Below are 27220 nucleotides of genomic sequence, written 5' to 3' on the forward strand. Positions count from 1 at the left end.
TTTAGCTTCACAAATCCCATAATTTTGTCTTTCAAAAACCTTTCTGTGCGTACAAGTGCCCGCTTTATTTCAGGATAAAAACAAACAAACAAAACCAAAAGTCAATCATTTGGATATGTCTGATATCACCACACTAGAAGCAGAACATGCGTGAAGGCGCTGCAGGAGACCAGCACTATGAGGACTAAAGACCACAAGATCATCTGTTTAAACAGTGTGGTTCACAAGAGTCCTGCCAGTCATGCAGCCACTATCTGTGTGTGTGTGTGTGTGTCTGTTCTGGTGTTCTCATATTTGTGTAGTTTTGGGACAGTGAGGAGGGTTTCCGCCTCTGGGTTGCAGAGTGCAGAGCTTCAGTTGATGCTGGATCATTGTAGGACAAACAGTCAGTGTCACTCTGGCTTGTAAGTCAAGACTTGTGTTTTTAAAATTACGTGCCCGTTTTCTCCTTTATGTCCAGGAATCTTGGGGAGGGGACAGCTCAGAGACTTTTTGTAAATAGTTCTGGAAAAGCTGTGGAAGGATGTTTTTTGTATTTGGAGAATCAGACCAGGAGCTGGGGATTACACTGCTGTGGATGTCACTTTTTTAACTGTTTTTTTTTTTTTCACCATTTTCACTTGTAAAAAATTCCCTGTTTCTGCTAAGAAAGTGCAGCTATTGAGTCCTGCTTCCCTGCTCAGTGGCAAAACCTTAAACTATTGGCTTAAAGTAGTTTGGTCATTCTCCTGACATCAACAAGGCCTTTTCACCCAGATACCTGCCACTCACTGGGGATTTTCTCCTTTATGGTCTTTTACTAGTAAACCCAGATAACCCAGACCAGCCTGTCAGCCATGTCACATTCAATCACCTTTCTTCCTGATGCTCAGTTTGAAGATGAATAATATAGCAGACCAGTCACTAATAAAATGAGTCAATGAAATGTGGCCAAACCTGAAAATTAGACTTAAAATTGTGTTTATGTGAGTATTTTCTCAAACAAGTCAAAAATAAAGTTTGGTTCCAGAGGAGATCTGTAGAGTTAGACCAGGATCTCTGAGTTTAGGGTTTCAGTACAGTTAAATTCAATATCTTCATAAATTCATAAAAGTTACACAGTACATGTTGGGAAATAATACCAAAACTTACATAGTGTATTTTAAGATACTACAAAACAACAACAATACTGCATTTTGTTGCCTTTTATTTGTGACATGTGCAATGACAATAATTCTATTCTAGTCTAACAATAAACAAAGTAAAACTCCTGTGTCGTGGTGTTTGAATGTTTGTGTGTCTCTGTGAGTTAGTCATGTGACACAGTGGTGACCTGTCCACGTCTGCTTCTGGATGGAGGGTAATAATATTTTAAAAACAAACAGACGAATAATGCAGAGCTGCACCTCACAGTGTGTACTGACGATGTTTTCGCACCCAGCTGTGTTCTGTTCCTCTAGAAAGCCACATGTGGGACAAGCACAGGACAGCGAGCGATGGCTCAACATCATCAAAGGCCATGACTGGATCATCAACTCGCAGGGCTCTGGACAAAAATATCCACTGCGACCTAACCAACTTGTTTTAATGATCAGACTTTTCTTTCTTCAATAATTAGTAATTAATAATAGCAGGAATGTGTACATACACGAATTCAAAGTACTTCTAAATGGAGAGCACTGCGTGTCACAATACAGCTCCAATAAAAGCTTTAAAGGAAATCATAAAGCCAAGAAATGTAATCAAGCCCAAACAATCTTTAATCTTTACTCAGATTAAAATACAAGAGAAAGTGGAGTCAAAGTCAAATGTATTTATATACTATGTTCAAAACAACAGAGCTGATCACAGTGCTCTACGTTCAAAATAAATAACTTTAAAAAAACTATGTAAAATTCAGAAAAAGTGAGAACAGCAAACAACATTAAAAACAAAAAAAAATAACATTCACAGCTTCAGATTAAAATACGAGATACACTAAAACTACAATAAAAGTATCTGACATTAAATGAATCATGAAGCAGACAGAGCTTTTTCATGTTTTTATACCAAATAATTATTTTTTTACACAATATAGATCTTTACACTCAGACAGTAAAAGTATTTGTGGGTGTTTATACCAGCACTTCCTAATGTAACTCTGCTGACTTTAAGTTGCTGCTATCAGTTACTAAAAATCACAGACTTTTTTCTCTGTGGAACAGGATACATTCAAAGTTTTATACAAAAGCTCAACAATGAATAAAAATATCAGCTAAATATAAAGAGCATGACTCTGAAACAGGACACATCTCTGTGTGCTTTATGCTAAAACACAGTACCAACTATATATCATATTATTATTCAATATCATCTTCATAAACACTAAAGACTGAGCATGTCTGATATTTGGGTAGCAGAGGAGCAACAGTGGATTCATAAAATGCTCCTTTTTGCTGCTGCAGCTCTCCTCACTGACCTGTAAGACAAACACACAAAGAACAGAAATGTCCAAGTTTCAGGATGTTCGCCATTTAATAACTTGAATAACTTAACTCATCCTGCATGGCAGCATAATTACCAGGAAAGCTTCCTAACGTGACTTCAGAATAAACTGCTGCATCAGCTGCAGGACTTGATTTTCCTGTGAGTGGAAAGAAGATTTTAAGACCAGATAAACATGTTGAACAACATTCACTGGAGGTGATGGCAGACTTTGTTTACCTGCTTTCTTCTTGGCTTTGTCTTTTTTGGGGCGTTTGACCTCAGCATACATCAGACTGTCCTCTAAGAGAGAAGTCAGAGCTCAGGATACATTTGATCAGCAGGTATATGACACAGAGCTGTTGCACACATGTGGATTTAAACTCTGCAGATCAAGTCTGATTTGAAAGTCCAAATGAGGAATGAGTAACACGGTACAAAGTCTTCCAACTCTTTTGAGAGACAAAAAAATGATAATTTCACTTCATAAGTCCACAGTGATTGGGCAACTGAAACTTTTGACTGTGACTCCACAGTGCTTTCTTACGATGTTACTCATCTTTAGCAAACTACATAAAGAACCTCGAACCTTCCCAAACAGCTCCATTTATAGTCATCTGCCCGTCTGCATCACTCCCTTCTTTCATCCCTTACTCATATTTTATATGCCCTACATCTATTCCACATACACAAATTTCCATGCTATTGGCACATCTGATACTTTCCTGTATCAAAAAAACAGCGTATAAAGTGCTCTGCTGGGCCTCCAGTGATAGAGCACACTCAGATTATGTGTTATTTGATGGTCTTTGGTTATGTGATTGGTGGTCTGGTTCAGAAGCTATGGATGCTGTGATTCAGTAAATCCAGATGAAAAGTGGACTTTTTGCCTCCGTGATTAAGGACTTATGTGAAAGGCAACCCAACAAATTAGTGATGTGTTGGTCGCGAACGAAACGGCTCTTAGAGCCGGGTCTTTGACGTGAACGGCGCGAGCCGTGGGTTTTTTTTTTCCTTCTTTCTCTCACCCTCTCTCTCGCCCTTTTTTTCCGCTTCACTCCGTATGCGAGCCTTGTGCTTTGGGCTGGGAAGAGGGGGAAGGGGCAGTAGTTACACGCAAAGTAGCACAGGAACAGAGCGGGAGGGAGAGACAGAGACCATGTCCCAATTAAGAGACCGCACGCTTGAAGTACACATTTTGAATGCGATCACGTCACCGCCACGCGACGACGGCTGTCCCAATTCGACGTGTACTTCAAATGCATACTCCAAATGTGCCGTTGATTTCTCCAAATATCAAGCGTGGTCTGGTGTACGCTTCGTGTTCCCATAGGCTATATCCCACAATTCATAGCTTCTCGTACTTATAGTACGCACCGTACGTAGTACGCGTAGTGCGCGTACTTCAAGCGTGCAGACCCTGAATTGGGACACAGCCGTTGTTGTCCCTGGCACTCTTTCTCTGGCTGTGTCCCAATTCAGGGTCTGCACGCTTGAAGTACGCGCACTACGCGTACTACGTACGGTGCGTACTATAAGTACGAGAAGTGCAGACAGTTCTCTTCGGCAGCTCCCTTCTGCCGTATTTTGGAGAAGGGTCTGGCTGCAGCCAGTGGGGAGCGCCATTCTTGTGGGGTATTTTGCGACAAAATTATCCACACCCACCGCCGCGCTATGAATTGTGGGATATATGGGACCACGAAGCGTTCACCGGACCACATTTGATATTTGGGGAAATCGACATTTGGAGTATGCATTTGAAGTACACTTCAAATTGGGACAGCAGTCGTCGCGTGGCGGTGACGTAATCGCACTCAAAATGCGTACTTCAAGCGTGCGGTCTCTTAATTGGGACACAGCCAACGTCACATTAGAAAGGTATAGTAATCATCCACAACTATTATAAGTTGATCCACAACATCATGAGTAGTGCACAGGTGTACCTCAGACTGCCCACAACAAAAGGCCACCCTGGAATGTGCAGTTTTTTGTGCTATTGGGGGTCTGGGGACCCAGAACCGGTCAGTATCTGGTGTGACCACCATTTGCCTCATGCAGTGCAACACATCGTCGCATGGAGTCTATCAGATTGTCAATTGTGGCCTGTGGAATGTTGGTCCACTCCACTTCAATGGCTGTGCGAGGTTGTTGGATATTCGTGGGAACTGGTACACGCTGTCGTATACGCCGGTCAAGCACATCCCGAACATGCTCAATGGGTGACATGTCCGGTGAGTATGCTGGCCATGCAAGAACTGGGACATTCTCAGCTGCCATCTGCCCTGAACAATGTGAACCATGATTCATCCGTGAAGCGCACACCTCTCCAACGTGCCAGACGCCATCGAATGTGAGCATTTGCCCACACAAGTCTGTTACGGCGACGAGCTGGAGTCAGGTCAAGACCCCGATGAGGACGACGGGCATGCAGTTGAGCGTCCCTGAGACGGTTTCTGACAGTTTGTGCAGAAATTGTTTGGTTGTGCAAACCAATTGTTCCAGCAGCTGTCTGGGTGGCTGGTCTCAGACGATCTTGGAGGTGAACCTGCTGGATGTGGAGGTCCTGGGCTGGTGTGGTTACACGAGGTCTGCGGTTGTGAGGCCGGTTGGATGTGCTGCCATATTCTCTGAAACGCCTGTGGAGACGGCTTATGGTTGAGAAATGAACATTCAATGCACGGGCGACAGATCTGGTTGACATTCCTGCTGTCAGCATGCCAGTTGCACGCTCCCTCATTGCTTGTGGCATCTGTGGCATTTTGCTGTGAGACAAAACTGCACATTCCAGGGTGGCCTTTTGTTGTGGGCAGTCTGAGGTACACCTGTGCACTACTCATGATGTCAGATCAGCATCCTGATGTGGCACACCTGTGAGGTGGGATGGATTATCTCAATATGGCAGATGTGCCCACTACCACACATTTGGACTGATTTGTGACCACTGTTTGGGAGGGATGGTTATATTGTGTATCTGGAATGAATTTTAGGTCTCTACGTCCATCCCATGGGGAATGGGAGCAGTAACAAAGGTGTTGCGTTTATATTTTTGTTGAGTGTATTATCTGAGCTAAAAGTTTAAATCACCGTCAATTTCAGTCTTTTACGTGTGAAATAGATTCAGAGTTTGCCGAGATTTCTCATCATACAGAGGTCTGTTGGCTGAGTTGGGATAAAAATTCTCAATAGAGTTTTTGAGCTCAGCAAGGAAATCTGTCAGTTCATGGATATGGCATGTATGATGCGGTGAAGGCATTTCAAGTGAAGCTGTCACAAATGCACCAGTGCAACCTGCCTCACTTTCCCTGTTGCCAAGTAATGTTGAACCAAGTCAGCGGACTTTGCTGAACTGCACCTGTGCAGATTCAGATGGAGCTGCAGAGTAATGATACACTCAGGGAAAGTACGACACTGAATGGGCGCACAGTTTACTAGTTCCATTCCTGAAGCAACGCCCAGCTCCGTCTACATGCGGCTCCAACCTTGTGTATGCTTTCATTTATTTTTTCTGGGGTTTTTGGCAGCATGTTCATATTTCTAACTTGCATAATTTTGACAGGATATATTTTTATGAAGAGCAAAATATTTAAATTTAAAGTTTATTATTTTTAAGTTTATTTAATCTGGAATAATATTCCTGTCTGTTTTTATTCATATTTATGTTTAAAAACATTGTTTTAGTGTGTTCAATAAATGTTTATCTTGTTTGGCCCGCAACCTAAAGTGTGCCTTGAGTTTTGGCCCCCTGTGCAATTGAGTTTGACACCCCTGCTTTAAAAGGAAAAAGCTGAAAATTTAAATAGTTAAAAGTTGAAATGTGAATAGTTGATTTTTGTATTATATGATTTATTTATTACATTTTCTGTGGAGTGAATAAATAAAAGTATATTTACGGTGGCCCCTACAGACAAAGCAGCACATATAAACTTCAAAACACGTACAAAAGACAACAGAAGTACTCCAGGATGCTAGGCGCAGTGTTGAGCTTTTGTTACCTAGTGGCTACACAAGCACACAAACACTTAATGAGACTGTTGTGACTGTACCTGCAGCTCCCGTCTTCACCTCAGAGTAAACAGCACTCTGCTCTGGTTTATGATGCTTCCCTGTGAAGATGATCAGATTGTTGGACATAAGGAAATAATTAACTGTTAGATTTTTTAAAATGTTTATTTATTGTGTTTTTACATTACATTTACATTTATTAATTTTAAACTGCACATGTTTTATGTACTTACGCTTCTTTTCAAAGTTTTTAAGTTCAATAAGAGAGTATGTGACATCTTCATGTTCATCTGATCCTGAAATGTTCATATTTTAGTTACAGGATTGTAAACATTTCACATGGAATTAGTTTCATTAAATCAAAAACAAGTTTCTTCTCTAAATTCTCTGTGTTTTTCAACAAATATACTGCACCATTTCTGTTGTCTTCAACCGGCGTAACTGAGTCATAGATGTGATTGGTACCTAAAAAAAGACGAGCCAGGGTCAAATTAATCATTGAATAAAAAACTAAAGATTAAATAATTATGTTTAAGTCAAAACCAGGACTATGACATATTTTCAAACCATGTTGTTACTCTTTGTGTTGTTCTGATATGAAACAACAACATTGGATTCTTTCAGTCGACTTAAAGACACAATCAGGTTGTAAAATCCTGTTTATTTCTCATTTTATGTTCATGTGTCAGCTGGCTGTTTGGATGTTTGTCCAACTAGATTTTGACGAACGTTCTTTGAAAAGCTGCTGAGCACAAAATGAGCCTAAAAACTGTTCCTGTTAATTAAGACTGATTTTGAAAGTCAATATTAATAATGATAATAAAGATGGATTAAATACTGACCAGGATGAACAGAGTCGTACACATGAGTTTCATTCTGGTTGACTCCATGATTTGTGGAGGAGCCCAGACTGTGACTCTCAGACTGGATCGACCTAAAACAGGAAATAAACACAATAAACTCAAAAGTAACTGATGTTTGTTTAAAATAATAATAAAAAGTATTTTACCAACCTGGTGAAGCAGGAATCTGTGAAAGAGACAAATGTTATTACACATGTTTGTCATGTATAAATTGTTCCACTGATATTTAGTGTCATGAGATCAGAATACATGTATATGTGTGAATAATTAAAGTGTATGTAGTAAATAAACTCTCTAATACAGCATGAAAAGAAGAGGCTCTTACACTTGGACTGTCTGCAGCGATACAACAAGAGCAGGAGAATAATAATGAGAGAGACTCCACAAACCAGTCCAACCATCAACCACACAGGAGATGAAGAGCTGTCAGCTCCTGACACAGTTACTGTAACAACAAACAATAATGAATATTTCAGTGAGGTAACCAGGCAGGTCTGCTGGGATCCTTTCTAGGAAAATAAGGTTTGTATGCTAACAGACTTTCCCCTTGTTTCAGTTTCTTCCTGCTTCAAGATTCTTTTCATGCCATCATTCACCTCCAGTCAGACGCCTGCCGCCTTGGATCATTACCCCCCTATTCACCACCACCGCTGCCCCCCTCAGAGCCTCTTCGTCACTTGCCTGCCTGCCCATCGTTCAACAGTTTCCACAGACCTCTGCTTTATCCTTTACCCCCAGCTAGTCTGGACTCCAAGTAAGGCATTGTTGCAGCCACTTTATGAACACTCTCTGTCTTGTCACATTCCCTCAGATTTCCTGCCCTAACTGCTCTCTCCTCTCCCACAGATCTGCCGCCCTCACGCTGTTATGTCCGCTCCTCTGGCCTGTCTCTCTCACCTCAGTTAAGATGTTTTTGTAGGACTCACTCCTTAAGTTTAGGTTCATTTATGTTTTGTTCTTGCTGACCAAGTCAAAGCTCACAATCTGATGTGTTAAATTATTTATCCTTTGTTTGAGTAAACTTTGACTCATTACATCCTCTGCTGTTTTCACCTGAGTCCCACACATGAGTCCTGAACCACAACAATATTAAACCTGACAATATAGAGATATTACATAATAGTTTTATAAAGTTCTGACTAAATAGATCCAGGTGGCTTCAAACATTAAAAGAGATAATATGATGTTATTTCTCAGTCATGAAACTCATTTACAGAAAGACACACTGTTTTGATCCTGCTCACCTTTAACTGACATCCAGCTCTGTGCTGACTCTCTTCCTGAGTACTGACACTTGTAGAAACCTTCATCAGACTTTGACACTGCAGAGATGTTCAGCTCCCCTCGGGTATCATTTTGAATAAGTTTGTCATTGTGATAGAAAAACACATTGGAAAGTATTTTTTGTGTTCTCAAACTGCAGCTCAGACTAACAGAAGCTCCCTCAGTCACAGGATGAACAGGACTCACCAGGATAGGACCATTACCATCATCTGTGAAACAATCACACACAATTGTTTCAGTCAGACCAGCTGGTGCAAACCTTTGAGAAAAAGCTGTGAGTCGTGTCTCATGATCTACATGCAGACCTGGTTTTCTGAGTGATTATGAGGACTGGAAATATAGTTGGGATGTTCCCTGCAGGAGTCAAATTATTGACGGTGACATTATTGAATGGTTGAAGGTGAAATGGTAAATGTTTGTATGTTTGTGTTATTTTGCATGATGTGTTTCACAAATTTCTCTGAATTGAGACATTAAAGGTTCATCTAATGTGACGACAGAGATGTTGAGCTTTGTTGAGTTTTATTCTGACAGAGAAAATATAAAATACTGTTGGCAAATTATGACAAACTGGATTATGAAAGGATGAAGAGAAATTAGACCAACAACCAAGAATATTTTGATGCTTCGTTGCCTGAAATTGTCTGAAATTCTCAGTTTTGTTTGTGTTGCCACATAGAATTACTTCACATACAGCAAAGCTGAGACAAATGTTCATGTGACGTCTAAATCATTCAGATCCAAGAAGTAAATGTATAATAACATACTCTGTACAGTGATGTTGACTGCACTGCTGAACTCTCCTGATCCAGACTCACACCAGTACACTGCAGTATCTGACTTTGATGCTTTGATGTTACATGTGGATCCAGTCATTCTCCAACAGTCAGAGAGTCGGCCGTCCTCAGAGAACTTCCTCACTCTCCAATCAGTGAAGTTTCCCTCACAGGTCAGTGAGACAGAGTCAGAGGTGAAGTGTTGCACTCTGTCAGGACTCACTGTGAGAGACGCTGCTGAATGAACATCTGGAAACAACATGCAGTGAAGAGACAAAGCTCACAGATGTTAGGATTCAAAATATCACAGTGAAAATATTTGTTTGTTTGAAGCTTTTGTTTTGAAGATCAAATTTAATAGTTCAATATGATAAAGTGTTTGTTTGGTGAGACAACACTGAGTCTGACAACAAGCCCTGAATCACACAGACAGTCAAATCAATGGAAAACAAAGGAGCCGAATACTGACATGTTTAAGATGATCTAACCCACATGCTTTATCTGCTGGCAGCTCATGTAGAGCTTGGTACACGTCATGTGACATCATGAGCTTTGAGTCATCACTCTCAGCATCATCCACCTGATACAGATCACTCTGAACACACTTCAGTCATTTGCTGTAATGTTTCTGTCATAATTCTGTGATATTGTCTGTTTCACAGATTCCTTCTACAGTGAGATATTTTGCAGCAGCAGGACCAAAACTAAAAACCTTTGAAGTATATTTTAAATGAACAATAACAGCAGCTGTTATTTGTGACGTCTTCTTCTAGCGTCCATCTGTAGTCAGTGTTTGTCTTGTATTTGTCAGAGCTGTTAACCTGCCTGCTGACATCTTTGTTTCTTTATTAACTATATGTTAGGGAAAATGTTCTAAGACACTTCTTCAGTAAAGACTCAGAGAAGAGAAACACACAGAACTTCTTGCTAGCAAGGGCAGCCTCCACTCTAAGAGACTCCAGTGAGAGAACTGCCCCGGTCTTTATTTATACTCCATTGAGCGTATGTGTGTGTGTGGTGTGGTGTGTGTGTGTGTGGTGTGTGTGTGTTGATCAAAGGTTCATATAACATGAAAGCACAAAAGGTACATCCTTGGTCATAAAGAGGGTAGTCTCCCCCACCCTAGATGGCACAGTGAGGAAGTCCAGCAGTTAAAGCACTTAGACTAAAACAGACATAGCTACGTTAAAACAATAAAACAAGGTACGACCTCTCCCATGCTCCCAGGATGTGGGGGTGAACCAAGCCTGCTAAAAAAATCACACATCCTGTCACTACCAAATAACTACAAACAGCATCCTACCATAAGCAAACTTATATCACTAAAAGATTATACTGACTACTAAATACAATTTTCCATTGACACTATATTTGACTTTTTTATCTGAACACCTACCTGAGCACCAAACAAAGAGTCTTAACTGTGTAAATCCTGTCTGTGCACTAAGTAAAAATAATCAGTACAAACAGTAACATGAGTTTAAATATCAAAACATTTAAAATCTCATAGATGTCTTTTGTTTTTCATGTTATCACATTACATAAAAACTGAAAAATAAGAAAAGGAAACGAAGAAATTCAGTTTGGTTTGATCACAGAGAGAAAGGAAAACATTCAGTTCAGTTCTTCTTTTGGGGAGTTTTAATATAAACGGAGATAAATGGTTGTCATGGAGATGAGATTTTAATGGTCTAAATCCTGGTGAATAAAAATGATGAGCTAACATGAGCTTATTGAAAGGACAGAGAGAAACAAACTGACCTGCAGACCAGAGAAACTTTGGTTGACTGTAATAAGTGTGATATTCTGCGTCTCCTCTTCCAGCTCTGCACACATATCCTGCTGTGGATATCTGTTCATGAATGATGTAGGAGTTCTCTACAGTCTTTCTGCCATCAGGTAGCAGCTCATAACTGGAGGATTTCTCTGATAGATCAGGAACAGCTTTATACCAGTAGAAGCTCCATCCTGCAAACGGATGTTCAATTGCACAGTTCAGAGTTACTGAGGCTCCAGGACTCAGCCATGATGGAGACACAGTGAGGACAGGACGGGGTTTATCTGTTCAACAAAGATTTTCTCTCAGTGAACATGTAGTACAGTCTCTGAACAGTGAGCTCAGTTTATACAAAGAATAATAATCTCAGTCTATGAACAGAAACACATTTTACAAAGTGTTCAAACAGCTTAAAGCAAACATGACTTACTGTCAGAAACTGTCAGTGTGACTGAATCACTCCACTCTGTTGTTTCATGCTGTGAACTTTTCACTCGGCCCTTACAGCGATAGTTTCCACTGTTGTATGATGAAGCAGATCTAATCCTGTATTCATTTAGATTTGGAGGTTTTCTGATGCTGTTTGTTTCCCACTCATAATCCCACTCAGTGTCTCCTCCATGGATCTCACATCTGACAGTGATCGTCTCTCCTCTGTATATCTCAGACCAGTTTGGATACAGAGTCACAACAGACCTGTTTGACACTGTTAATGTTCAAGAAAGTACAATAAAAACACATGAAAGACAAAAGGTTCAGTTACCATCAGATGTAGTGTTTTGTAGGAAGTTACATTTACACTCACCAGTTGTGTCAATCCTGACTGACTGACTCCACTCTGTGTAGTAAACTGGTTCTCCTCTTCCTCCTCTGCACCAGTAGAGTCCTCCCTCTGAGACACTGATTTGTTCATTTGTCACAGGTTGATAAGATTTGCCATCTGTGTACCAGTAGTATTTCCATCCATATGATGATGATGATGATGATGATGATGATGGGTTCACAGAGCAGGTCAGGGTCACACTGCCCCCTACTGGAACAGCTGTCCTATCAGCTCTCAGTTCAGCCTTTGGTTTGGCTGCAGTTCAGTTTAGAACAAGAACATAAAAGTAAAAATGACTGAATCAGAACAATTTAAAGATGGAAACATGTAAATGATCAAATATCACAAAACCATAGTTGAGATAAAACAAACTGTGCCACAAAAAATATTCTGTATTTCTGTTTTGATCAAAACAGTGAATTTGTTTTATTTACTTTTGTGTATTTTAATTTATTACGTACATGCACATTTCAAATAATTAATTTGAAGCATGACTGAGTTTATTGATCAATAATGAGGAAGCAACCCAGGTCAATATGATCTGATTGTATTTTGAACATGTGAGAATTGCTCCTAAATGAGTGTGAGCAGTTATCATTTCATTGGTGTTGTTTTTTACTTTTGTTTTTGGTGTATTGGGATTTGGTGAGTAACAGTTAGTTTTCTTTGGTGTCAGTTAGCACGTTATGTCCTTGTGTTCTTTACTAAATCTGATGTTGAAGCCTCTGATAGCTAAGATGAGACCTAGTAAGTGTGTTTTATATTCTTTTGCCGTGGAAGCTGACATTTCCTGTCGCACAGATGTCTTTAGACCACACTAATACGCACAGTCAACTCTACCGCTGACATTACAGGGAGCAGTTTGGATGTGATTTCCAGCTGAGCTGTTAGGAATGCTGGAATAAGACTCCAGTGTTTGTGTTGCAAAACAGATCAGGTTTAGCAGCCGAGAGCAGATCTCAGAACTGAAATCTGAGACTGTTGAATCTTGACGGTGATCCACGCCTAGGAGATCTGAACTTCCACTGAAATCATCTGTTCCTGCTGGATCAACTCATATTCCAGAGATCAGGAAACTGACTCACACTTCTGAACTGTGATACGACTCCACCAGTCCACTGAGTCGACTCATATTGATCAAAGTTTGAAGAGCAGCTGAAAGAAAGCTGGTTAACCCTGTAGGAGCTAACACAGGTTAACTTGTAGTTCACACAGGTAAGAGTTCAAACTAACCTGAACTAGACAGAGAGAGAGATTTTTACATATTGTTGTTAAATTTTATTTAAATATTTTATTCTGGTTTTCAGATGCATAAATTAATGTAAACTGGAAACTGTTGTATATTTATGTGTCTTCTGTTTCCAACCTACAAGTTCAAAGTTCACCCTGGTCCTGGTATGTATTATTGGTTATTGGTTGTTATTTTATTTTAATTTTGTTTTATCTTTAGTGAAGTATTGAGTTTTCCCATGTACCATGAATGCACTGCTGCACTGCCCATGTTAACTTTCTTTCACTGCAGCTCTCTGTAGGCAGCAAGGTAAATTTCTCTGTATATTGCACTGTGTTTAAAGGGTAAAAGAACTCCATGAAACGTAGTTTTGAGCACTGATTTTGTTTTGCAGATGCACAAAACTGCTGTGGTGGGGTGGCTGTAGCTCAGGAGGGTTGGTGGTTCGATCCCTGGCTCCCCTAGTTTGCATGCCAAATATCCTTGGGCAAGATACTTATGGCGTATGAATGCGTATGATTGATAGTTAGAAAGCACTTAAAGTATAGATAGTAGTGCCTGTGTGAATGGGTGTGTTGTATAGAGCGCTTTGAGTACTCCAGGAGAGTAGAAAGAACCAGTCCATTTACCATGTGGAACTTGCAATCCTGTAACGTGTTGAGCTACAGAGTTCATGTATTGTGTGAGCAATAAATTAACTCCGGTGAGTCTCGAATTGTGCAAATTAAATTTGATTCACAGTCCGGTTTCTAATTTATAAAATTTATAAAACTTTATAAAACAGCTTCTATGTGATTGTAGAAGCTGTTAACGATGTCTTCGATGTGTTAGCCCTGTGAAAAGTATGCTAGTGTATCCACATGTGCTACCTTTGCAGGTGCAAGTGTTGCATTTTGAGAAGAATTTGATTTTGAGGAAAGAAAAGCTAAATTTGAGTGAACAAAATGAATTGCTGTGTGCAAAAATGTATTTCAGTGTTTGCTGTTATCCACACATACCCCAATAGCAGCCCCTTTTGCTCTGTTTTTGCATTTGCGTTTGCTCGCAATGTGTTGCTTGCGCTTCTCATTTCTGCCCAGCGCGTTCAGCTCTTTCTGTTAGTGGTGGGCGGATCGATCCAAATATCGATAGTATCGATCCCAAGTCGGCATCGGTATCGGATCGATACTAGCCTGGTGAGATCGATTCTTTACTTTGAGTTCTGCTTGTTTGCTATGCTGTGCTTTCGGTAAAAACGAAACAACCAGGTCACCACTCCTGTGACAGCGGAGAGCACTTTGCTCCCTCTTCCCCCACTCTTATGTTTCGGTGTTGCACTGACACGTCATGTGACTTAGACACTTTGGGGGTTGTTAAGTTGTTTACATATTAATTATATTTTTTTGTTTTTGTTGTTGAGAATTTTAATTGTAATTTTTGTATTAGTTTATCAACAGTATTTGTTTTAATTTGTTTACTGGTTTGCCTGCACTTAAGATTAAAAAAAAAAAGATCGCCACCACGGCAGACCCGATGGCATTTTCATGCTTTGCAGCATCATTTATTCTTACAATAATCACACAGTTGCTGTAACAGTACATTCAACGGCTGCAGCTCTCCCGCTGGCAGCCGGACACATCATAGGGTTGCCAACCGTCCCTTAAAAAACGGAATCGTCCCGTATTTCGAAACAAAAGTACACGTCCCGTATTGAGCTAATAAGGGACGCACTTTGTCCCGTAATACAGTGAGAATCAAAAGTAGTCTATAAATGTTTATGGAATTAACGCTTTGTTTGAAAACATAATTCCCAGCCCCTCTCCTGCTTTGTGACCAATGAGCTGACAGCACACTTTTGACAATTCAGATTACCGCTCATCTCATTGGTCGAGGAAAGGTCGCTTATGGAGAAAATACCGGAAGACAACAGATGACCACAACAAGAAGCATGGCCAACAGGGAAACAAACGCCGACACTGCGGTGCAAGTCTCGGACGACAGTACACCTAAAGCTGGGCAGACACTGTGCGATTTTTTCAGTCACGTTATTCAGCTCTTGCTCAAACTGCACGATTGACTCGCAGGGGTTAGAAGTTGGTAGGTCACGATGCAGGTCTCACACTATACCGCCCGATGCTCTGATGCGACCTGAGAGCTCACACTGTGCCTCCATAACATGAAGGTTATAACAGAAAATCTGTCGCTCGCTCTCTCTGTCTTTCACTCACACAGACACACAAACCACCACCATCAACTTTGCTAAATTGCTAATGAAAAACATGATCAGGCAGCTGTGATTGAGCAGCAATGTAAATCCAACTATTTTCACGGTTGTTGTGGTCGTGATAATTTTGTGAGGCCACATCGAAAAGGCTCGGATGAGCTTTCCAAAGTTCTACAAGTTGTGCCTCCATCGCTTGTGTCCAGATCACACGCTGCACAGCTGTGCTGCACCGTCTTTTTCACCGACGTTTACCTGTTTGCGCGTGAGCAGTGTGAGCGGCTCACGAGCAATTGATGATCGGGAGCTGCTCGAGGTGTTAATCGCTTCTCGTTACCCCACGTATACTACACGATGCACGATGAAGACCAAAATCGGGCCGATCACCAAATCGGTCGCACGACTCAAAAATCGTCTCAAAATGGGCCAAAAATCGCACAGTGTGAGCCCAGCATTAGAGCAGCAATGTTTGTTCGCCCAGAGAAAGAAAAAAAGGCTGCGAAAGTACAGGGAGGAATGGGAAAAGGAAAACACTGGGCTGGGAAAATGCACGATAACGCCTATAAAGCGCACTGCACTGTGTGCCGGAGCACTTTTTCCATAGGCATGCTTCTAGTGGTGGGCACATGAAGAACATGAGGGGCGTGAAAGCTCGGGGAACCCTTAACCAATTTCTTGTCCACCAGGCCACGGCAGAAGCAGATATGGTATGTAAACACTGGTTTGTTTTTTTAAACCCTCTGGTTAAGATTAATATGGGCATGTGCAGTGAATATCAGCGCTATGTGGCCAGAAGTGTGATAATATAACTTATTTTGTGTAATAAACAACTCCAAGAATAGATGATTACAACAAATAGATCACTAATACATAAAAGTAATACATAGATGAATAATGATGATGAGTTAAGATGCGTAATCATGGGAACAAGTGGGTTTACAAACAGGAGCAGCTGATTAGCTTTAGAAAAGCTGAAATAATACCTCAACTGAAGCCAATTGTACTAAATGCACTAAATGTGCACTGTTACAAGAATATTTTTGTTGTATTGCTTTCTATTAATTTATATAATTTTAAGTTAAGCAGGACAGAGTTCTTTTAAAGAAAGATTTACTTATATTCTCAAAAGTTAAGCATGACAGGCTTCTGTTTAAGAAAGAGACCTGTTTTACTGTGTTAATGTTGTCATTTTGAGCTAAAAATAAATGGCTAAATGATCATTTGTTTCCCATATGGTCATATCACAAAGAATATGCATCTGCTTAAATCAAATTCAAGTCAAATGGTTAAAAAAATAATTTCACACACAAAAAAAAGAGCTACCACACTGGGAAGGGTGAAGACAACTGGGTTGCCCGGCCCTGGCCACGAGGTGTCCCTTATTTATTTTTCAGGGAGTTGGCAACCCTAACACATCACCACCACCTAGGGTTGCCAACTCCCTGAAAAATAAATAAGTGTGGTGAACATTAAAATGTCCTGTCATGTGATCAACTTACATGATACAGTCAGTCTGATGATATCACTCCACTCTGTTAACAAATAGTCCCTTCTGCCCCGGCAGCTGTATCCTCCACTGTCAGACGCAGTAACTGTGATTCTGTAGGCACTGGATGTTGGAGGTGTGTTTAACTTGGCAGGAGTCCATTCATACGTCCACTGAGCTCCTTCACCTCCCTGAATCTCACATCTGACAGTGACTGTCTCACCGCTGTATATCTCACCGCTGTATATCTGAGTCCAAGATGGCTGAAGGGTCACAGTGGGCTTAGGAGGAACTGTTCACATAAGAATGATCCAGTTAGAAGAGAAACATAAAAACTCTGCTGTTTATAACATAAGAGTAGAGTCATTACAAAACAGCTGATTCACAGAGAAACAAGTTAAACATAACAAAAAGTCACAACATAAAAGTTTCAAACTGTAACACAATATTTTCAGTAAAATGTAAAAGGTAAAGTCTTTACTTTGCACAGTTTTTGTTCAGATTCCAAAAAGTTACAGATTATTTTTCATGAGTTGACAGCAGATTAAGAAGACTGGAAGAAATCATCATTTGAGAAACATTTTCTAAAAGTTGTGATGAGGTCATCATGTGAAACTGGTGCAGTTGCTGATTTGGGACACACTTGTCACACTTGTAGTTATTGTATAACAAACAGGTTCTTGTGGCTCTGACTGATTTTCCATGAACTGAACCACTGATCCACTAATGCATCTGTTCCACACTGGAGGTTCTTCTAGCTGTCGTATCATTAAACATATTATGACACTCATGAACACCTTTATTTTTCATTAATTAAAATAAATAAATAAATAAATAAATAAATGCCATTAACAACAATTACAGGAAAGAATCTAAGTGGAACCTGTAATGTAGCAGAACAGTCTCTAATAAAATGTCACGGCCAGGGGATCAGCAGGCCGCTGACTAGTGGTGTTCTCTCTCTCGCTCTCTCGCCAGGGCGGAACTCATGGTGGGTTCACGCCCTCGGCCCACGCCCCCTCTGAAGAGGAAACACCTGGGCCTCATCAGCGCAGCCAGCATTTAAGCCAGGGAGTGGCTTCTACTCATCGCTGGATCGTTGTGTGTGACTCGCGTCAGTGCAGCCCGGCTCTGAGCAAGTTCTCTTTTGCTGCCCTGTGCAAAACGTCTAACGTGTGTTTCCTTCTGTACATAGATCCCCTGGACCCGACCCTCCATTCCCCGAGTGGATTCCCTTTTGTGTGAGTGTTTGGAGAGAGAGCCAGAAGAGGAGCAAGTGTCTTTTCCCTACCTGGATTTCCCCGGAGCCCTTTCCCTGTCACCGCTTAGTATATAGCACTATCCCCTGCACTGTTTGTATATACACCTGGTGGAACTGTAAGAAATACTGACTGTGCCTCTGAGTCCTGCGTGTGAGTCCTCAAGCGAACCGTGACATAAAATGAGGTTATATTGTAGCCAAACCTGAAACGTCGAGGAATTAATGTAAAAATGCTAAAAACAAAGGAAGTAACTGATCTGCAGTGATAAACTCCACATGTGCAGCCATGAGGTCAAGATGGGAGTGACTGGGATTATTACATTTGGACTGAATTCTTTCATCAAACTAACAAAATATTTTCCAGATGTTTCACTGAGTGATTATTAAATATATTTATAATGACACTAAAAGATATTTTAAACTACTTTTGATCCTAAACACAAAATAAACCTACAGTGCTGTTGAGTTGATGAAACATTGTTCAGTACAAATTAAAATATTTGAAATATGTCCAACTTACCTATTACTTTCAATGAGGTGCTGTCACTCCACTCTGTCCAGGAAGAGCTTCTTCTGCCCCGACAGCTGTATCCTCCACCATGAGACTCAGTAACTCTGTTGATTGTATATACACTGGATGTTCCACGTATGTTTTTCTGGCCTCGTCTCCATTCATACGTCCACTGAGCTCTTTCCCCTCCATGAATCTCACATCTGACAGTGACTGAGGTATCTTTGTATATTTCTCCTCCATATATCTGAGTGTAGGATGACTGCAGGGTCACAGTGGGCTTAGGAGGATCTGTTCAAAGAGAAAATATCCCATCATCAGACTTATAGAAATATAAAACGATCATTGACGCTTTCCTGGTTTTATTGCTCTTGTTAGGGGTAATAACGTTTTTTTCACCCCAGTGACAATTTGACTGAAAATCAACAATAAAAAGGTAATAAAAAAAAAAATCAGATTAAACCTTAAACCTAATTTGCTGATATTAAGAATCTACCAGCAAAGTGACTGGAAACAACCAGGTGTGCACAAATCTGTGCGACTGAACATCAACACACAATATCATGTAAACAACTTCAGTCTCTCAGATTGTACATTGTAAAGTTTTATACTCAAACATCGCACTATTTACTTATTTCTACATCTTTACATTTGCATATTTATGAGCATATAATCCAGAGTTGTCGGTGGGCTGTTATTGTTCTGAATAACCTGAGACCTTACTTTCCTGTCAGGTATAAAATCCCTAACATATTATACACAATATCAGTTTTACTTTAACTGTTTTTAACAAATTTAATTTTTACTTTTCTTTTTCACTGTTGTAAATATAAAAGTTCCTGCGCCGTCTCATAGTGTAAGGCCCTATTTTCACTTTTTATCATGCTGCTCTAACACAATTTGCTTTGTGGATCAATAAAGTATCTATCTATCTATCTATCTATCTATCTATCTATCTATCTATCTATCTATCTATCTATCTATCTATCTATCTATCTATCTATCTATCTATCTATCTATCTATCTATCTATCTATCAGTATTGACCTGTTTAATATGTGTCCTATGTTGTAAACTGGCTGTGCTACATTATTCACTCACATTAGGAACACCATGTAGAAAGAATTTAACGACTGTTACGCCCCTCAAAACAGAAACGCAAAACAACATGGGAAAAGTGTGTAACGCACGCAAAAACCACACAGCTGCTGCTGAATTGACAAGGTTTATTTTTACAAAGCTGAAAAAAAAAAGGAAAAGACTCGCAATAAACACAGCTGAGCCAGGAAGCTAAAAGCATCAGGCTCTCCAAGGCCAAAATAACAAACAAAAACTCTCCCCCTTCCTAGAAACAAAACACAGGGTAAAACTTCCCTGATCAAGAAAAGGAAGATGCAATGCCAGACCTCCCTGGCTGTCCACAAAACAGGAGAAAACTGGGTTAAACAAAAGTGGGTTAAACCACTGCCTGCTTCCACTCTGCTGAAAACTGGTGAAAAATCCACATGCAGCAACTGAGCTGAATAAACTGGGATCATTACATTTGTGTTTCATTTTTTTTAATGAAATTTACTGAATATGTCTTTCAACTCCACATGCTTCTGTCACAGTCCTGGGTCTGTGAACCAGTGTTTTGATTTTGTATTACAGTGGTCTCTCCCTCGCTACAATGCAATTCACCTTTCGCGGCCTCGCCGGGACCGTGAGTCATTTGGTACCGGGCAGCGAGAGTTGAGGCTGGAGTGTGAAATTTATGGTTTTCAGAGTTTTTATTGTTAGCTCGGTTTCCCTGGATCTTTTCCTGGTTGTTATGAGTAAATTATGAGCTTTGCCGGTGTCGCCCGAGAATACCCCGAGATTGCCACAACAGCACAGAAATGGTGCAACTGAGCACTCGTGATTTCTCCAAATCCATCAGGTTTCAGACAACGACTCACTTCAAACTCGCTCAATAGCTGGAGCTGCTGGAGCCATGTTAACCATCTTTTGGAAAACAGCTCTGGTACGTTATTGTCCCAGCCGATTCCTTCCTGGCATAGATCTCTTAGGATTTTCTTAGCAGTTAAGACCACAGGACTTAGCATTCCAAGAGGATCATAGATAGAACTGACAATTGAAAGGATTCCTCTTCTGGTGAGCGGTCTATCCTTGAGCACAATCTTGAACTTAAAAGAGTCTGATTTTATACACCACTCCACGCCCAAAACTCGCTCGATCATTGAGAAATCCAATTCCATGTTCAACTCTTTCTTTCCTGTGGCTCTGTGACTTTCAGGAATGGATTCCAGCACTCCAGGCTTGTTGGTGATCCACTTTTTGAGCAGAAATCCTCCTTTGGCACACAAAGAAACCAACTCGTGGTACATTAAGACTGCTTCCTCATCAGTTTCAACAGACACAAGACAATCGTCCACATAAAAACAGTGCAACAACTTCTTCACAGCTTCCTCACTGTAGAGATGTCCAAAGTCATCCGCACACTTTCTGAGTGCAAAGTTGGCACAACTTGGTGACGAAGTTGCCCCGAAGAGATGTACATTCATCCTGTATTCAGATGTTGGTTGTTTCAAATCACCTTTAGGCCACCAGAGAAATCTCAATAGATCTTTATCTTCAGCTGGAACCATGACTTGATGGAACATGGATTCAATATCTCCCATAATTACAACTGGCTCCTTCCTGAATCTTGTGATCACTCCTATTAAAGAGCTTGTAAGATCAGGTCCTTGTAAGAGTTGGGAGTTTAAAGATGTTCCCTGATAACTCATTCCACAGTCAAACACAACTCTGAGTTTCTTCTTGGTCGGATGGTAAACACCATGGTGTGGTATATACCACAGCTTGCCATCATTGCGATTGATCTCCTCTTCCGGGACCTTTTCAGCATAACCTTTAGCCAGAAGCTCATTCATAAAGACTTTGTACTCAGTATGAAACACTGTGTCTCTCTCAAATCTCTTTTTTAGAAAGCGCAGACGTTGTTGAACAACTTTCTTATTGTTTGGCATACTGATACTGGCATTCCGAAAAGGTAATGCTATCTGGATATGACCACCCACATATTTGGCAGAGTTAGTAACTATTTCCAGAAATCTCTGATCCTCTCTTGACAATCCAACCTGCTCATCAACTTTGCTCTCAGGAAAGTCATTCTTGAACTGTTGCTGCCAAAGCTCCTCCAGCGTGACAACAGAAATTCTGTTGACTGTAACTTGTGGATGCTTCTGATCACCTGTAGCTTCACAGTTTCCTGAAAGTGGTCCATTGATGGTCCAGCCAAGCCTTGTCCTTACGGCATACGGTCCTCGATCAACACTACACACCACTTCCAGAGGTTCCAAGGCTTTGGGAATGTTCGTTCCAATCAGAAGTTCGATTCCTGCATTTATTTGAGGCAGGGTTATGTGTTTTAAATGTGCCCATCCTTCAATATCTCCTGGTGTTGTAATATTTCCCTTATGTACAGCCATGGACTCCTGTGTGTACACTTTTGGCAGTTCCAGAAATTCGTCACCACAAAGAGCAGCAACCTCCAGTCCTGATAAAGTGTTGCTGCTCACAATTCTTTCCTGGCCCATGGTTCTGAGGAGGATGTTTCCTTTCCTTCCCTCAAGGTGAAGTCTGCGCATCAGACTCTCAGTGCAGAAAACTGCTGTGCTCCCTTGGTCCAAAAAAGCATACGTTGTAATAATGTTGCTTCCTTTCTTTGACTTTACTTGGACAGGCACAATGGGCAGTTTACAGTCCTGGTCTCCAGCCCCTGTAAGACCACTCGACACCAGTGTGCTCACATGCGGCTGCATGTTCCTGTCGGTCTTTTCAGAAGGTGAACTTTCTTTGTGCAGGATGGTGGGATGTTTCCGGCTGCATTTGGAACAGGAAATCCTCTTACGGCAATCTTTACTGATGTGTCCTATACACAAGCAGCCAAAACAGATGCCATTTTCCTTTAAGAAGGTTATCTTCTTCTCATGAGCCATTTTTCCCAACTGTGCACAGACGTCCAACATGTGTCTTCCTCCACAACAAATACAGACGTTCCTTCCAACCTGATTAATTTTCATTTCCATTTCCGCAGGCTTAGGTGTACTCTCCACAACTTGCATAGTGGTGGCAAAGCTTGTTCCTTTATTTCCAGGTCTGCCTTGATACTTGGCTTTACTCATTCCTTTTATTGGTAAAGAAAGCGGAGAATCTTGAATATTACCGAATACAGGATCAGTTAATATTCTTATTTGCTTCTCCAAAAAGTCTGCAATATCCATAAATTTGGCTCTTCTTTTATGCCTTTCTTGCAGGTCACAAACATGGCTTCTCCATTTGTCCCTAAATTTATACGGCAATTTTTTAATAATGTTCACCATATTAGAAGGCATGTCCAAATCACTCAGATGCTGCACCTCCTCCATTGCATTACAGCATCCCCTGAGGAACAAACTGTAGTTCTGAAGAGCTTTTACTTCCTCTGTTTTAATTGATGGCCATGAAAGTGCCTTGTCCAGATATGCAGCTGCGACCTTCTGTTCATCGCCATAGTGTTCCTTTAACAGTGATTTTGCCTTGCGATAACCACGATCCGAGTTCATTTGTTGACAGCTTCTCACCAATTCCTTTGCATGGCCTCTTGTGTACTGTTCCAAAAAATATAAACGATCGCTGTTATTCTTCGTATTGCACTCAACTGCATTCTCAAATGCTTTAATAAATGAATAATATTGAAGTGGATCTCCATCAAAATGAGGTATTTCTCTCTTTGGTAAAGAAAAGAGGCTTTGTTGTTGGATTAAGAGTGTTGTTATTTCATTTTGTTTAGTCATTATTCCAATAACATCATTTTGTGGTTCCAGTTCCACCATACCATTTGTATAACAGTCATTTTGTCCATTTGCATCAGATGGGTTTGAAGGAATAACTGAATATTGTAGAGGATGCTTATTTTGAGAAGATTCAGTCAGCACTGCTTGTTGCAAGACACATTCCTGGGTTTTATCTTTTCTCCTGTTTTGAGTTTCAGCATTAGTCAATGGATTTTGTTTTGCAGAAATGTGAGGTATAAATTCCAATGCATCAACATTAAGGGTTTTTTTAGATCTTTCATGGGAAATGTATGAATTCATTCCATCTGAAACTTTTAAAGATCCTTTTTTGCTTGTTATACTTTGAGCTTTAAGGACATTTATTGTAGCCATTTTTTCAGCAATTTCAGTGTCCAATTTTAGCCTTTCCTTTCTTTTACGAAGATGTTCCTCCTCTTCTTCCAGTACGTGTTTCTCATTCAATAATTTCTGCTTTATCATTAAAGCTGCCAACTCTGCCTCAGCTTTCATACGAACAGATGAAGTTGAAGATCTTGATGAAGACGTTTTGTGGCTTTCAACATTTGAAACACTATCACTTGGCTTGATATCATCCTCCACTTCTGTCTCAGTATTTGATGCAACATTGTTTTCCAATAAATTGATTTGCTTTGGACGAACAGCAGGATTTTGTTCTCTTTGATTTATCCAGTTTTGAATTTCATTTAAAAACACATTGGTGTATTTCATGATGCTTGAAAACCATTCCTCTTGTTTTATTACTTCTTCTTCTGGCACCAAAGACAACAACTCAACATGTGAACTTGAAGCCTTTTGTATTAGTCCTTTCATTTTATTAACATATATTTTGCATTCATTTTGTGATTTTTCGATTTTATTCAACAATGCCTTTCCAGTCATTTTTCTTTCTCTCTTTCCCCCCAAATCATTAGAGGAACAATCATCACCACCTGTTTGACTCATGATTTTCCCGTTTGTTTGTTCGATTTTTTATTTAATCTTCAGTGATCATCCATTAAAACATATATCCACTGGAAGCCACAATAGACTTTGACCATAAAATCCTTTCAACGTAACGGCACTTTAATTCTCCATTTAAACGTCATCCAAGCAGCATAATTAATAAGACACAGCGCAGACATCATTCCAAGAGCGCAGCCAAAAACTTTTAACCAACATCCATTCCATTCCGTTCAGTGTGTCCTTTTGAAGCATCTCAGCGCTAATGCACAATGTGGCTTCCTTTTCCACAACCAGACATGCACAGGTATTCTTACCTGTGCTCCTCAGAATTGCGTCAGGTGTGTCGGTGCTGCTGGGCTCACTCATACAGATGCGCTGCACTTACTTGGCGTCTTTCAGGTTCCTTGATCTGATTTCTTTGATCCTGCTTGCGGCTTGCTTCTCCAGAATGCCGTTTTTTGTTGACTAAAGATGTAGCGACTTCCACAGTCGCTAAAGGCCGGGGCTGGAGCCTGCCTATTTGCCTGACGCGCTATCAACTTTACGCAATAATGCGAGAGGTGGAATTGTTTGCTTGTTTATTAAAGTGCTTTGAGAGTTTACAGAGTAATATCATCAGCTCCTGATTCAGACTCTTACAACGTCACAGGCTCTAATATAACGAAGCGAAACATGTCGTGCAGCGGTCAACAAAACTACGGCTACCCAGCCCTCCTCTCTGTCAAAATCAAAACCCAGTGAATGACAGACTGACAACGCCCATTTATGTCACCGCTAGCACCCACGTGACTCCCATAACAACCAAACAAATAAAAACCTAGTGATCATCAAAATTCAATACATTCAATTATGGCTCCTACACGTTGTGCAATAGAATTTTTTTTTTTTTAAAAAGGTGAAATATGCCCAACTTACATGACACAGTCAGTGTGATGATGTCACTCCACTGTGTTAACAAATACCCCAGAAACCCACAGTACTGATGAAATTATTTGTTTTGTTTTTGAAATTAAAATGAGTGAAATGTGTCCAACTTACCTGTTACTTTCAATGTGGTGATGTCACTCCACTCTGTCCAGGAAAAGCTTCTACTGCCCCGACAGCTGTATCCTCCACTGTCAGACTCAGCAGCGCTGCTGATTCTGTATTCACTGGATGTATGACCTGTGTTTACTTGGCCTCGTCTCCATTCATACGTCCACTGAGCTCCTTCACCTCCATGAATCTCACATGTGACAGTGACTGTCTCACCGCTGTATATCACACCGCTGTATATCACACTGCTGTATATCATACTGCTGTATATCTGAGGCCAAGGTGGCTGAAGGGTCACAGTGGGCTTAGGAGGAGCTGTTCAAATAAACAGATATCATTAGCAGACTGATAATTTGACTTGAAAATCAACAATAAAATGTTTTGTTTTTATTAAATAAATTAAACCAGGTAATTTACTCATCTTTATATTTGATTGTTTACTTATTTCTACATATTTGCATTTATTTATACATTTATGAACATGTAACCTATGAGCTGTAAGTTAGCTGTTGTTTGCAAACAATGCTGTTAAACCTCCAATATATCCAAATAATCACACAAAATTAAAAACAAAACCTGTTGTGTTGTCGCAATACAAAGAATTTTGTTGTGTTTTTGGATGAAACATTGTAATTAAAATGTGTGAAACGTGTCCAACTTACATAATACTCTGAATGCGATGATGTCACTCCACTCTGTCCAGGAAAAGCTTCTTCTGCCCCGGCAGCTGTATCCTCCACTGTCAGACTCAGCAGCGCTGCTGATTCTGTATTCACTGGATGCTGAACCTATGTTTACTTGGCCTCGTCTCCATTCATACGTCCACTGAGCTCCTTCACCTCCATGAATCTCACATCTGACAGTGACTGTCTCACCGCTGTATATCTGAGTCCAGGATGGCTGCAGGGTCACAGTGGGCTTAGTGGGAACTGTTCACATAAGAATGATCCAGTTAGAAGAGAAACATAAAAACTCTGCTGTTTATAACATAAGAGTAGAGTCATTACAAAACAGCTGATTCACAGAGAAACAAGTTAAACATAACAAAAAGTCACAACATAAAAGTTTCAAACTGTAACACAATATTTTCAGTAAAATGTAAAAGGTAAAGTCTTTACTTTGCACAGTTTTTGTTCAGATTCCAAAAAGTTACAGATTATTTTTCATGAGTTGACAGCAGATTAAGAAGACTGGAAGAAATCATCATTTGAGAAACATTTTCTAAAAGTTGTGATGAGGTCATCATGTGAAACTGGTGCAGTTGCTGATTTGGGACACACTTGTCACACTTGTAGTTATTGTATAACAAACAGGTTCTTGTGGCTCTGACTGATTTTCCATGAACTGAACCACAAACCACTGATCCACTAATGCATCTGTTCTACACTGGAGGTTCTTCTAGCTGTCGTATCATTAAAGATATTATGACACTCATGAACACCTTTATTTTTCATTAATTAAAATAAATTAATAAACAAATGCCATTAACAACAATTACAGGAAAGAATCTAAGTGGAACCTGTAATGTAGCAGAACAGTCTCTAATAAAATGTCACGGCCAGGGGATCAGCAGGCCGCTGACTAGTAGTGTTCTCTCTCTCGCTCTCTCGCCAGGGCGGAACTCATGGTGGGTTCACGCCCTCGGCCCACGCCCCCTCTGAAGAGGAAACACCTGGGCCTCATCAGCGCAGCCAGCATTTAAGACAGGGAGTGGCTTCTACTCATCGCTGGATCGTTGTGTGTGACTCGC

General features: G+C 40.4%; 1 protein-coding gene across 1 annotated transcript; it reads right to left on the reverse strand.

Annotated features, from left to right (window-relative positions):
• Positions 1 to 1737: 1737 nt before the first annotated feature.
• Positions 1738 to 26149, reverse strand: LOC308412354 (sialoadhesin-like). The gene is made up of 18 exons (XM_080906625.1): positions 26133 to 26149; positions 25474 to 25785; positions 18666 to 18947; positions 16898 to 17176; positions 11950 to 12222; positions 11575 to 11850; positions 11129 to 11428; positions 9359 to 9616; positions 8552 to 8800; positions 7633 to 7752; positions 7458 to 7473; positions 7287 to 7378; positions 6859 to 6909; positions 6678 to 6740; positions 6486 to 6545; positions 2683 to 2745; positions 2540 to 2602; positions 1738 to 2437 (listed from the first exon to the last, which is right to left on the reverse strand). The coding sequence occupies exons 2-18, from the start codon at positions 25727 to 25729 to the stop codon at positions 2430 to 2432; spliced, it is 2709 nt and encodes a 902-aa protein (XP_080762751.1). The 5' UTR covers positions 25730 to 25785; positions 26133 to 26149; the 3' UTR covers positions 1738 to 2429.
• Between the last annotated feature and the right edge of the window lie 1071 nt (positions 26150 to 27220).

This window comes from Rhamphochromis sp. 'chilingali' (genome assembly GCF_963969265.1).
Source record: "Rhamphochromis sp. 'chilingali' genome assembly, chromosome: 1".
Taxonomy (NCBI): domain Eukaryota; kingdom Metazoa; phylum Chordata; class Actinopteri; order Cichliformes; family Cichlidae; genus Rhamphochromis; species Rhamphochromis sp. 'chilingali'.

Excerpts from the sequence above, each read along its gene's own strand:
- LOC308412354 (XM_080906625.1), bottom strand. The coding sequence starts at position 25,729 with ATGATATACAGCAGTGTGATATACAGCGGTGTGATATACAGCGGTGAG. Across the intron at positions 9,617-11,128 it reads AAAGTTTCTCTGGTCTGCAG|ATGTTCATTCAGCAGCGTCT; the intron begins GTCAGTTTGTTT and ends TGTTGTTTCCAG. Across the intron at positions 6,546-6,677 it reads TAAAAACTTTGAAAAGAAGC|GGAAGCATCATAAACCAGAG; the intron begins GTAAGTACATAA and ends TCATCTTCACAG.